This window comes from Terrapene carolina, unplaced genomic scaffold, assembly GCF_002925995.2.
Source record: "Terrapene carolina triunguis isolate 2854851 unplaced genomic scaffold, T_m_triunguis-2.0 Scaffold93, whole genome shotgun sequence".
NCBI lineage: Eukaryota > Metazoa > Chordata > Testudines > Emydidae > Terrapene > Terrapene triunguis.
In genome coordinates this window covers 30,057,892-30,071,012 of record NW_020664444.1, presented here as the reverse complement: position 1 = coordinate 30,071,012, position 13,121 = coordinate 30,057,892, and the positions used below count along the sequence as shown (strand labels likewise).

The 13,121-nt window shown below is 52.9% G+C and overlaps 1 protein-coding gene across 1 annotated transcript in view; it reads right to left on the bottom strand.

Moving 5' to 3' along the window:
* Window positions 1-13,121, bottom strand: part of PPL (periplakin) — a 53,041-nt gene that overhangs the window by 12,380 nt on the left and 27,540 nt on the right. Inside the window, exons 4-15 of the mRNA XM_024214395.1 lie at window positions 12,945-13,065; window positions 10,624-10,749; window positions 10,137-10,178; window positions 9,703-9,864; window positions 8,904-9,011; window positions 8,036-8,131; window positions 6,250-6,372; window positions 4,700-4,846; window positions 3,123-3,274; window positions 2,033-2,130; window positions 1,205-1,362; window positions 82-260 (exon numbers count right to left, since the gene is read on the bottom strand). Coding sequence (XP_024070163.1) covers window positions 82-260; window positions 1,205-1,362; window positions 2,033-2,130; window positions 3,123-3,274; window positions 4,700-4,846; window positions 6,250-6,372; window positions 8,036-8,131; window positions 8,904-9,011; window positions 9,703-9,864; window positions 10,137-10,178; window positions 10,624-10,749; window positions 12,945-13,065 — 1,512 coding nt within the window. The remainder of the gene's footprint in view (window positions 1-81; window positions 261-1,204; window positions 1,363-2,032; window positions 2,131-3,122; window positions 3,275-4,699; window positions 4,847-6,249; window positions 6,373-8,035; window positions 8,132-8,903; window positions 9,012-9,702; window positions 9,865-10,136; window positions 10,179-10,623; window positions 10,750-12,944; window positions 13,066-13,121) is intronic.

Sequence of the window (13,121 nt, the reverse complement as noted above, 5' to 3'; positions counted from 1 at the left end):
GTAAATACAAGAAGAATGTTACTGCATTCCCACGCCACCACTGAAAAGTCTGCATTAAGCCCGGCGGAAGCCATAACATACTTTTCCTGGGCAGCACCGAGCAGCTGGACCACTTGGTCGTACTTCTTATTAGTGTCCTCTACCTTGTTCCTCACCAAGGTGGCATTGCCAGTGTTGGGCACTGTGTCAATAAAGGCCTCACACTCCTGGATCTTCTTTGCTTTCTCAGGCTCAATGCATCGGACCTCATTGGAGATGTTCTGCAATGAGAAGAAAGTCCTTACAGCCACTGAACAGGGCTCTAGCGACCGGATGACGAACAAAGCAGCAGCTCCTGGCTGCCTTGGGCCAGCAGGGAGGTTTGCACTGACGCAGGCCCCCTGTTCCAGCTATGGGGGGAGGATTTTGTGCCAGGTGGGTCTCAGCCTGTAGAGACAAGGTGATGTTTCTTGAGGGCATTTTGGGTCAAACAGCAGCATGTTGCTCTAGGATGGCATTTCTTTATAGGATCATGCCATTGTGATGCAGGGATGAAACTGCAAACTGTGTTAAGGGTTTTGGACCCACACATCCAATATTCCCTCATCCACCCTATTTTAACATTCAAGACTCTGTCCCCTCCATTCACTCTACCTCTATCCCACTAATATTCTTTCCTTACACTGAGGCCCTTAAAGAATAGCCCCTAGCTGTTATGGCCACTTCATCTTACTGGGTGTTTGCTTTCTGACCCCATCACGGTGGGAAGAGAGATCTGAATTTCCTGCCAAGACAATGGCAGGGGTCTCATCACTCAGAGCAAGAAGCTTGGCTTGCTTTGTATATTCAAGGAATATGCCAGGGCTGTTAGTGGAAAAGGAGAAACCATCTAATTGCATGCAAGCAATGATGCTTTTGAGAATTGGTGCATGAGGAGCAATTGCATCTAAGAATAGTGACGTTTTGGTACCTTTCCTTTTCTTTCCTAATCCAGGGAGAGGGGTTTTTATGGAGTTAAGCTTGCAGCTGTGCATTGGCAGCCATGAGGTTGGTAGCTGAATAAACAGACATTCAAATTACCCTTAATAGTCTTAGAGCGATTCCCTAGCTGGCTTTTCTGCTGTGGTGTTTCCTGTACTGAGGTTACTTTCATGGCTCTTGCTACAGTAATTAGCCTATGAGGTGGGCAAATGACCTTCCCTACCTTCTTCTCCATGTCTGTTACCTTAAGGTCCTTTGAGCGCTCAGCACTGTCCTGCACTGCCCTGCTGTGCTCCAGTGGGGGGCGTAGGTTTGCTGTTATTGCCTTCTCCTGCTTGTCTAGGCTGCTGTTCACTTTCTCTAGTCCTGCTAGCAGCTGGCGCACCTGTATGGATGCAGCATCTAGATAACCAGAGGATGTTGGGTTAGAGGCCATGGGAAGTAGGGGCTGGGCTAGACCCAGACACCGAGAGAGAGAGCTCGGTGAAAACCAAAACCCCAGCTCCCACGATTGCAATCCTGCCCCCAACCCTTGGACCTTGGGGCTATTAGAAATTTGCATCGTAGCTTGGTGGCTCCAGTCCGTTTCTTGATGCTGCTCCATGGCCAGCACAAAACAAGCCATTGCAGGAGGTGCTTCGCCATGCACAGCTGGGGTTCACCATACAGCTGAGGCACAGAGACTAAGTGACCTGCCTGACTCCCTGTTCCAGCAACGCCATCCCATTATTCCTGTGAGAAGAAAATAAGCTGGGCACTAGCGCCAGCTGTGGCAGCTACTTTATCCCATTTTACATTTGAAGAGGACAGAAGTGCTGGGAGCTGTCAGATGTCCATATAGCTTCAGCTAAGGAAGCGACTGACTACAAACCAAACTATCTTCCGGCAGGATGAAGAGAAGGAGAAATCTCTTGCAGGTCCTGGCCAAGAACCTACGGAGGACCACGTGACCCAAGAATGGAAGCCAGAACCCACTGCCACCGGTTCAAACCGAGCTCCCAATATGCTTTGGTGCTCCGACCCTAGGACTCTGCAAAGGCTTTGTCAAAAGGATCCAGGTGTGAAGACTCACCTCCAATGCCGTCGGCCTTCAGCCCTTCATAGCGTTGCTGTAATGCATTCTTGCTGCTGGCTGTCTTCTGCTTCACGCTCTGATACTGACTGGCAATGCTACACAATGAGACAGTGAGTGAATTGAGGTTAGGGCCTGTTCCTTCACCCTTTAAGTGCCATATGCATCCAGTTAGCCAGAAACATCAGGACTGTCACCCAGGTGCGAGTTAACCTATTGCCCCTGCCATATGGGAGAGCATTTCACCATAACCAAGGGACTTCTCCTAGTCACAAGGGTGCATCTCCCTCTCTGGACAAAGCCCTGGATGGTGGTAGCATGACCCAACCACTGTTGTTCAGCTGCACTCAGCCCCTAAGGGTGGGCAAATCTGGTGTCCTTTCCAGTCCCCATGCAGAGGAAGTGGAGAAAGGGGCTGCCTTGAATTGCTCTCTGGCAACTTGGCTCTGGTGCTGGTGGATGGGCAGAGCAGGGCTGCTGGGTTCTGGAAAGAGCCGCCACTTCCTCCCTTGGCAATAGCAGGGTTGCCATACGATGGAGACTTGGAGGGCTGTGAGGGGAATGTAGGATAGTCCCACTAACCCCTGCTCTGTTGAAACAGCCCCTGAATCTGCCCGGCGGTGTCTGTATTTGTAGCACTAAGTGTGAATGGTCATGGAGCACATCTGAATTCTGGTCACGTGCCACCTGATGCATGCTGGGCATATGCTAAGAAGCTGCTGCAGCTCACAAAGTGCTTTATCAAGGAAGGTCAGCGTCCTTATCTCCATTTTCCACAGAGAGAGAGCAGCCTTGACTACTGAGGAGCTAAGTATATTGAACAGCTTCTTGCTGCGTTTATCTCTCGGGACAGGAAGGGTTTAGGTTTCAGAAGAGCTGCGAGGACAAACTGCCTTGATCAGGCCTTAACCCCAGAGCCTGGCCCAGTGAAGCACTTTCCACCCCTGTGCATTCATTTCTATGATTCCGTGTTGCTTTGGTGCAGAAAGAGCAAAGTGCTACCCACGTGTGTCTTAAGCTCAGCGGGAAGGAGAAGGTCCAGTCACACCCTAGCTCAGGCTACGCTGAAAAGGGGCCTGACCGCACGTACTTGTCAGTGAGAGCTAGCGCTTCGGGGTCTGTGGGAGGAATCATGAAGCAGACCCCCGGGATGCAGATCTTGTTTCCTGAGTTGTCTGTTACATCCCAGATGTCACCGTTGTTCTTAGTCAGGGTGTATCGGGCTCCACGGGTAACCTGGCCCTAGGGCAGAAACCAGTTACAACTGCCAGTCAGTTAATAACTACCACTGCTCTGGTCTAGTGCACGCCGACCTGGGAGGGACACAGGCCTGGGTGGGGCCCTGTCTGGCCATCCTGGCTAACGCGCAGCCCTACGGCTTTTCACAGGTAGGCATGTGTTCCCACCCCCACCATCAGGTGGGTAGTAGAGGTTCTTAGAGAAAATATAGCTGTTCCCCTTTGGGGGTGGTTTGACCCACTTGCCTGCTTGTAGGTTATAAGCCAATGCACATACAGAGCTGCTGCTAGCACTATCCCGTATGAGCAGCCACACTACTGCCAACTCTGCAATCCTCAGAGTACCTCTGTGCAGCCAGGGGTGTGTTGAGCTTCCTTCAACAAACTCTAAATGGCAACAGTGAGCCTCAGGCCCCCTACCTTTCCCTGGTCCCTCCTCTGCTTGCTAGCAGGAGAAACGGCCCTTGGGTCTAGCTGCTAATCTCATCTGGATGTGGGATGGGTTAGATACAGAGTGCTTATCTTCAAACCCTGCATGTGGACCACATAAGCCCCTTCAGGATACCACCACCCTTAATCCTCCCAGTCCTGCTCCTTCTCCCTGCTTGTATCACTTTACAAGGGCTCGTTACATCAAGGAAACTCCAATGTGAGGATGGGGTTGGGGCAGCACAATGCAAATAAACTCCCTTAAAGGGGCTAGTTGGGGCTGGCAGGCTACAGCCCTGCCTTTTGTTTCTGTGCTGTTCATTTCCTTTCCTAAATTGCAGGCTTGTGGCTACGGCATGGGTAATCTCACTCCCCTGCTCTAACAGGTTGCTTTGCTTCTGTCATCCTGTGTACTAGCTCCTCCAGCATTGCTGTCACATGGCACTCAGGCAGCAGCATGTGCAAAGGATCATGGTGGAATTTATATTAGCAAAATGCCTGGCAAAGGGACACAGAGAGGTGCTTGGGGGTTGAGTTTAATTAGTCACAAAAGGTGCCTGCGCCCTGTTATTATCCTGGACTGGGCTACAACCACCAGGAAGCTGCACAGCTTCTAAATGTGACAGAACAGCCAACCTAGGAGTGCTCCACAGGCTACAGGTCAAGGAGGCTCTAACTTCAGGAGGCTCCTTATACAATGTAGTGTCTTACTTGAATCCCATAGAATCTCTGTAGGAGAAATGACCCTCAAGGCTAGTTGTGTCTAGCTGCTGTCACAAGCCACCGTCCTCCCCTGCCACATCTCCTCTCTTTTCCGGGCAGGGCCAAGGCCTTGGCCAGAATAAGTTATATTTTAATACGTAGGCACCAGGAAAACTCTCATTCTTAACCAGGTTCCCATTGAGTGGGAGGCATGGAATGGGTGAGCCATTTTCCCTGCCGTGCCGCGCCCCCCCTCCCCTCGTAGCCCCAGGATCCGGTTGTCGGAGGGAAGGTTTACCTCCTCGCCTTCATAGTCACAGAGTGCCTCCACAGGTATAGGCTTGAGCGGGCTCTCCCGGCGGTACTTCAGAGGCAGCACCTGCAGGCTGTGCGTCTGCAGGGACTTCACCACTGCTTCATACTTGTCCAAGGCCTTCTCCTGGTCCTATGGGGGAAAGGAAAAGCTGTGACGAGGTGGGAGGTTTAAAAATGTGCCGCTGCCACCCGTGGACCACCAGAGGGCTGTGCATGTGGCATGTTGGCCATGGAAGGGAGACCTTTAGCGCCTGAATGGGCCATGGAGACAGCTGCTGGGACAGCCTGAAATGCTCCCTCGGGCCCTGGCTGACAGAACTGATTTGTAAAGCCTGGGCATCATCTCATCTACTCTGGCCCTTTTAAAAGAGATGTTTGGTGTTGAATATTCACAATGCAAAATGTCAAGAAATATGAATACATTCTCCTCAACAGTGATTTCTTCCATCCACAGAGGCTGAGGTGCTGTTCAGGACTCAGTCTCCTGCTGGCATTTCCTATTTCCACGGGTAAGAGGCGCTACTGCTGCCCCTGGGCACTGAGCAGAGGATGTGAGCAACCTGAAGGGGAAAATGCGCTTGTCTGCTCTTTCCTCCCCTTAACTGCTGTGTGCCATTGCAGCAGCCGAGAAGTGCAAAGGAAATGCTTGTGATGTCAGTGAGGGAGGAGGGCTTGTTGGGGAGGGGGAACAAGAGAAGGGACAAATATGAGCTTGTCTTTGTTATTTAGCAGTCACTAGTAACACAAACATTGAGGGAATGTGTAATAAGTGAGGTGTGACAGCCAGGGGCCCAGTGCCACCTAGGGAAATAGTGGGGTGGGACCAGTACAAATACGGCCCCAACCAGTAAACTTCTCTAAGGACATGTCTGTGACCAATTATCAGAAAGAAAGTTTGCTCGCTGGGTCCCAGCACCTTCCCCACCCAGGATCATATGCTTACCCTCAGCCCCGGCCCTCAACACTTGGGACCAGCACTGAACCAGAGGCTGGAGAGGGAGCTGGGGGGGTTGTCTGGTTTGGGGGCATGGGGAAGGAGGAGGGTGGCTGGCTGGCTGCCTGCACTGGGGTGGCGGCATGTCCATTACTGCTTGTGTTGGCTGTGCAGCGCTTCGGCCTAGGAGCAGCCTAGCTGCTCTGCCTGGCTTTTACCTGGGTGGGTGGCTCTGTGGACTAACGTTTCCCTCAGGGGTGGTTCTGCCAAGTCCCGTGACAATCTAATGATGCTCCCAACCTGAGCAAGTACGAGTGTGATGGGAGAATCCCAACAGTTCAGCCCCACGCTCCCTCATCTTGTCAGGAAAGATGTAGTAGCAGGCCACGGGGAAGAGAGGGTGTGGCCAGCACAGAACAATAAATAGGTGAATGCAGAGGGACAGGAGTGTCCAGGCCCCAGCACCTGCCGTGGGCAGAGACTGGACAGCCCACCAGCCTGCCTGCACCCTTCTAGGCAGCACCTGCTCTGATGCAACAAAGGTTCTTCCCATCACCAAGGCCGGTGTCGTGCTTGTCCGTTACTGGGCTGCTACTCACATCCAGCTCCCTGAGAAGCGACTCTAGCTGGTATCTGTCCTTGAAGTCAGGGTTGTATTTCTGGTCCAGGTCTGTGTTCACCTTCTTCAACAGCTCCTGGGCATCCGTAGCATTCTTTTGGAACTGCCGGAAGGCCAAGCAAGACTCTTGTTTAAAAGAGAGCCCCCAGCTGGCCGAGAGATCAGACCCCTGCATGGGCTCACCACAGGTGGGTGCTGTGTCCCCTCTGAGCGGTGGGGGGGCGGCCTGCGAGGTTGGATCAGGGCCGAGTGAGCCCCAGGGCAACAGGGTGCGTGGGGGTGGGGTGGTTCCTTTGTAGCCCCACCCAGCACTTCCTCTGCTCAATGCTCATTGGGGGTGGTTGAGAATCTTGCCCTGTCTTTTCACGTCTCCCCAGCGTTGGGCTGATGCTCTTTGGTACTAGGCTGGAGGAGTCATGCAGGAAGAGTCCCAAGTGCTCTGCAAGCGCTGAGCCGCTTTTTCTCAGTAATCCCCCCCGCCCCCAAGGGGTAGACACCTGAGCATCCATCTTGTCTGTTTAAACATCCCAGCGTGGCTCATTCCTCCGGGTGTTAGCACACCTAGGCCCCTGCTCTTGCTCTGCCTGTCCCCCAACTCAGAGCATCTGCAGGTTCCATGCAGTGCCCGATGCCAGCGGCAGGGAAGCAGTGAGGGCCTGGTTCAGCCCCTGCCTCCAGCCGATGTGGAAATATCACATTGGGATTCCTTCAGCACTGCCCTGCCCCACCCTAGGGATGTGGGGAGTGGCTTGATTGTTGAGAGGCAGGGCAGCCTGGGACTTGCTCCGCTCACCATGCGCTGTCAGGGGCCAGCCCCAAACCTGCATGGCAGTGATCACCCGGGGCAGGTGCGATGTGCCTGTCTGAGAGACACCCTCAGGAACTGATACCACCTCCCCATTTCCCATCTGCTCTTGCTCTGTCCCCTCCCTCCCTCAGCTGCTTCTGATCTCAGCACCCTCTGGAATGTGTTGTTCCCTGTTCCCAGTCAAGCCCAGAGCTCCTGGGCACGAGGGTGTGGAGGGCTCCAGGGATTGAACTGCTCCATGGGGTGGAAAAGGGAATTCAGACAACAGAAGGCAGTAAATGAGAAAGGGGTTGGGGGGTTCATGCTTGAGGATTTCACAGCAGAAGCTCTGTTCTCTGAGAGTCTTATTCTGGGGTTATCTAGAGTGTCTAAGCCTCATGTTCACCAATGCATTTATCCTCACAACGCCCTTTGGAGGTTGGGAAGTATTGTTCCTTGGCACAGGTGGGGGATGAGGCACAGAGAAACTCAGTCCCAGAGCCTCAAAGGCTCTGTTTGTTTCAGAGACCGGAGTCTAAATACCTTTGAGGATCTGGGCCTCTGTGACTTACCCAAGGTCACAGAGGAAGCCTGTGGCAGGCAGGAATTAAACCCAGCTTGCCTGTGCCCAACCACAGAACCAACCTTGTCCTCGCGAGTGGCTTCTCCATCTCTTGATAGCTTCAGAGTGAGGCTGGGGCCCCTCTGGCTGACGTGCTTTAGTCAAACACAGGTTACTATGCTCAGTACAGAGTAACTCTGGCCTGTGCTATGCGGTCAGCTTGCATGATCACAGTGATCCCTTTGGGCCTTGAAGTCTATGAAACTGAGTCTAGTATCCTGGCTTTTAGCATTGGCAGCTAGACACTAGAGCACATGGTGCTTGTTCCCCGCATTCGCAGATCCCTCAGAACACAGCATCTGCTCTCCCAGGGCCCACTGAGAAGTAGGAGCCTTCCTAGCCTATGGGGTCTGGTACCTGGTGATAGTCCTCCATGAATTTCAGATGGCTCTCCTCACAGATCAGCAAGTTGAGATATTCCTTCCAGTCAGCATGGACAGCCTCCATGTGAGCCTATGACACAACAGGAGCAGTGGGCATGTTACAGAGGCTTGTCACCTGCCTCAGTGGGTTAATATCGGCTCTGGAGAAGAATCCCAGGGAGGCATTTACTCCATGACACAATCATGAATGGGGTTTGAGACCAAGAATAGTAGCAATGGGTAGCAGGAGCAGCACATAAGCCAGTTTTCTTCTGGGAGCTAAATTCTCTCTTGGTGTAATGCCAGTGGAGTTCCTCTAGGAGTGAACTTAACTCAACATGCTTGCTACCCAGGGGAAAGTGCCACCTTCCATCTCCACTGAACGAATCCTTGTGGCCACCTAAGGCCAGAGCTGAAAATCCTCATGTCTGAGCAGAGTTGCTCGGGAGAACGGGCCAGAACATGGGACACATTTTGGGGGACAAATGTGAAAAAATGTGTCATGTTTTTCAACAAACGATTTTTTTTTCTAACCAGCTCTGCTTGTCATGGGAGGAACAAGATAACAGGCCTGGCGGAAGTGGGGTAGTTGGATCTCTGTTTTCCCACTGTACCCGATTTATACACTTGCAGTAGATGGGAGCCTTTTGGTTGGCATTCGGCAGCTCAGGAAGCCGTGCAAAGCTGAGGAGCCATTGTAGGATGAGTGCCAATCCAGGACAAAGGGCACAGGAGTTTTCTCCATGGAGTGTCACTGCAGGGTACTGGGTCAGGGTCAAGTCAGCATTTCCTGGATGGGATGGTGTTCTCTCCAGGGTATTCAGGGAAAAGACATACCCGTTAGCATTCTCTGGGGCACTCACCTCAATGGGGTTCTTCCCAGGGTGGTTTTGGGCTAGTAGGTGGTCTCCCTCCGCATGCAGTTTGTTGACAGCCTCCTCTCTCTCTTCTAGATTGCGATTGATGAAGTTCTAGACAGAGGTAGTGAAGGTGTCGGGCTCAGAAGAGAATGCGTGGAGGGGACCTCTTGCTAACACACCAGAACACAGGAACCTAGGCAACACCAGGGGGAAGGGACCCTTGCTTACACCCCAGATTTTATCTACCTTAAAATGAAGGGATCTGACTCCTCGGTGCACTCAAAACAGACTCCCTCAAGGCCAGGAAGCCCGAGCCCTGCCCTGCTGCATCTTGGCCTCCTCCTTTCCTTATAGCTGCTTGTAAAGTCTCTGCGCTGGATTCTCTCCTTGCTCCCACCAAGGTAAAGCCAGCATCGGCAAGAGGAGACTCAGGCCCCATGTCAAGACAGGTATTTTCATTCTTTTTTGCTTTAGGGCCTGGTCTGTTTGTATATGTAATAACGTCAAGCCCTAGCTCTTACCCAGCCCTTTACATCAGTAGATCACAAAGTACTTTACAAAGGAGGTCAGTATCGTTGTCCCCATTTTACAGAGGGGGAAACTGAGGCACAGAGCTGGGATGTGAAGTCACCCAGCTGGCCAGTGACCAAGCTAGTACTAGAACCCAGGTCTCCTGAGTCCCAGTGCAGTGTTCTCTCCCTTTGGCAACACTGCCTCCGCCTATTGGTGTAATACACCTGGCCAGTAGGAGACAGCTGGTGAGGTAGGCAGGTTTTGTGTGCCGGGGAAGGTATACACATACCTCGTACTGGCGGCGCCGGCTGGGGTAGTCCAGGTTGCGGTCACTCCAGTCATAATGCATTCTGTCCTTGGCCTGCTGATCCAGCCAGTAGAGCTTGTTTGTGCAGCGCTGCATGTAATCCTGCAGGGAGTTCAAATCCTGCTGCCGCTGCTGGGACCCCGACTGTCAAAGGAGAGGATTACAGAGGGTCAGAGCTCACCACCCAGTTGTGGAGTTGGAGGAGCAGCCCAAGGAGGCCGCCTACTCAGAACTTTCCTCTGGGGGAGGGGGGGGATTGTGAGGGCTCTGCATTCCCCCACCCCACCAGCAATGAGCATCTCTGGGCAAAGCATCTCCCTCCTACACGTCCTTCACATGTGCACACACCCTCGCCCCAGCTCACTGGTGCTTAGCCACCAACATCCAGTCTCCTCAGGGCTGAGAGAGATTCTTACCAGCAGCTTCTGGTATTTCACCTGGAGGCTGCTCATATATTCCTGCAAACAAAGGAGAGAAAAGCCAGGCATGAGAAGGGCCAAAGCACAGCTGCAGTGACTCAAAGTCTGTAGGGCAAAAGGGGCTGGATCTAGGAGGGGGCATGTTGGGGGGCTGCCACTGTAAAGTTAGGGTCCATGTGTGAAATTCAACTCGGTACAGGTGTGGCTTCAGGACACCCTGCAATTGGGGGTGTTTGGACACACGGCTTGGTTCGGGCCCATGGCACTTTAAGCAACTTTGGGAGTTGCTCTCCCCGTGTTCTTGGAAGCTTGTCCTTCCCTCGGGTGCGTCTCCCCCAGCCTGGCCTGTGGTTCCTGTTAGTCTAAAAGCTTGTCCTGTGCTCTGCAATCCCCAGTGTAGGAGGTGCTGGGCGGAGGCTGCATGTGCCACAGAGTGAAGACTGGCACAGGGAACACCAGCGAGTGAGGCAGAGAAGGGCCCTACCTTGTCCTGTTCCTTGCTGATATGTGGCCCGATGGCCATCACCTCATTGTGGAAGATGTTGTGCTCTTCCACTTGGCTGTTGACTAGTGGCAGGTCGGTCCCAAAGCCCTGGCTGTTCAACGTTTCCTGGTGCACAGAGGTTAAGGTTAGCAACAGGCGTACCAGGAACCACTCTCCAGCTCTTCTGTTCGCCTGGCTGTCTCTGACAGGAGCTAAGGCAGAGAGACCCCCCAGCGTGGGGTGCCCTCTTCTGCTTCACTGCTGTGGGGAATGGGGTGGGTTTGGGAAGTCTCATGGGAATCTCTGCTCCCGGAAGACCTAGAAAGAGCCTGGGCTGAAGCACTCAGCATCACGGATGGTGCAGGGATCTCTGAGCCAAGCCTCCTCTTTCCTCTCACCATGTCATGTCAGAGCAAGGGGCACTCAGCACCTCTAGGACGAGGTTCTCAGCGCAGAGGCAGCCCGAGGGGTCTTGCTGCTGCAGCAGGCCCTCAAGAGCAGGTGTGAACATGGCCTGCTTGCAGCTACGCAAGGGTGACCCATTCTTAGCTACAGGGTGTCAGCTGGTGGCCTGGGCTTCCCCCCTCGCCCCTTTAGAGCATTGCACGATTAACAAGGTGCCTCCTCAAGCGTCGATTGCCAGGTGATGCCAGAGGGTGGGCACCCCTGGCAAAGATCTGATCTAATAGCAGTCTCCATGCTCCTAGGAGGCAGCCCTGGATTGCACTGTGAAGGGTCTCTTCTCCAGAGGCTAAGATGGGCCTGCTGGGAGTTTGGCTAGTGGCGTCAGTGGGAGAAGGAGCAGCCCAAGACTGCAAGGTGCTAGGGGACGAGATGGGTGGCAGCCACTGCCTGTGATGTGAATGCTAATAACCACTGCTTGGCATTTCCCCAGCATTGTACAAACCTCCATCATTGCAAGGGCCTCTCCTCTCCCCTGCTAAGGGGCCTGTTCCCCTTTGGAGACAGCGGAGCCCGCGCAATGGGCAGAACTGCAAGGCCAGCATGGCCTTCCCAATGCAAAGTGCTAATTAAACAAGCTGCAGCTCAGGCTGGATTTGGGGATTTGCAAAGCAAAGCTGACTTGGCAGTTTGAATAGCAGCAAAATCAACAGTGTGGAGCGACCAGTTGTCTCTGTTATTGTGCTGGATCTGGCTAATGAATACAGCAGGCATCGTAGGCCAGCCCTTGATAGGAGTGAAATTGTCCTTTCGTTCATAAGAACTGACCCAAAGTCCCTGGGATTGTCTGAATAAAATGCAATTCCGTTCCCAGTCACTAAGCAGCCACGAACAGCAGCGGAGGGTGTTAGAACCCATAAGGTGTGGCTGCCACACACCACTGCAGCATCCATTTGTGCCAGACCCTCAGCTGGTGTGAACTGGCACAACTCTCTGGACCTCAATGGATCTGTGCTGATTTACACCAGTTCAGGATCTGGTGACAGAAAGGAAAAGTAATGCATCGAAGAAAATGAGACGAGAATAAAAGAAGGTGATGTGGGGAAAGACCAAGACCAAAGCTAATACCTAGCTCTTATATGGTGCTTTTTGTCTGTAGATCTCAAAGCACTTTACAAGGGGGGTCTGTGTCATTATCCCCACTTTACAGATGGGGAAACTGAGACACAGAGCAGGGAAGTACCTCACCTGAAGTCAGCCAGCAGGGCAGTGACAGAGCTGAGTATGGAACCCAGGTCTCCTGAATCCCAGTCAAGTGCTTTATCCACTAGGATGCACTGCCTCCAGAGGAGGCTTTGCCCATTTTTTGTCTAATTTCAGGCATTGGTGGATAGCCACTAGCATCACTTAACTTTAGCAGACAGGGCAAACTGTGATAAGCCTTGATTAGCAATGGGGCAGCTTACCCAGGTTTCAAGCAGGTACAAGCTACACTAGTAAAATTAGTGCTCTATCGTAGGAAGCTCCATTGGTGCAGCTTCGCCCAGTGGCTGGCCATGGATGGCTGTCCTCAGAGCAGATCCCCAGTGTAGCTAAAGCCTCAGTTAAGGACAGCTGCCCACCCATCCTTTGGTCCTTTTAAACTCATTCCAAAACCCTTGGAGTCCTTGATTCCACTCTGATATTCCAAGCCACCCCCATCTGCCCCCACTCAATACATTCTGCTGTGGTGTATGCTCCATGCAATGTTAAGCTGTCTTGATGGTTTGAGTGAGAGCTCCTTGGTGTGTTCTTCCATGGGGAAAAAATTCCGGCACCCATATGGCAAACTTTTGGTGCAAGCCTATCTCTAGAGCTGCCCTGAGGGTCGCTGCAGGCAGGCACAGGTGTTTCAGGGGCAGATGCCGGGGTCACTGTACCTGTTTCTCGTCGATCACCTTGGACCAGTTGACCTGCGGCTCCACGTCCTGCGGAGTGAAGTTGTAGATCTGGTCGTGTTTCGCACGCAGGTTTGCCACGCGCTCCTTCAGCTGCCGGATGCTGAAGAAAGGGAGAAGACAAGCAACCCAGGGGCATCAAGGATGTGGTAGGTGGGC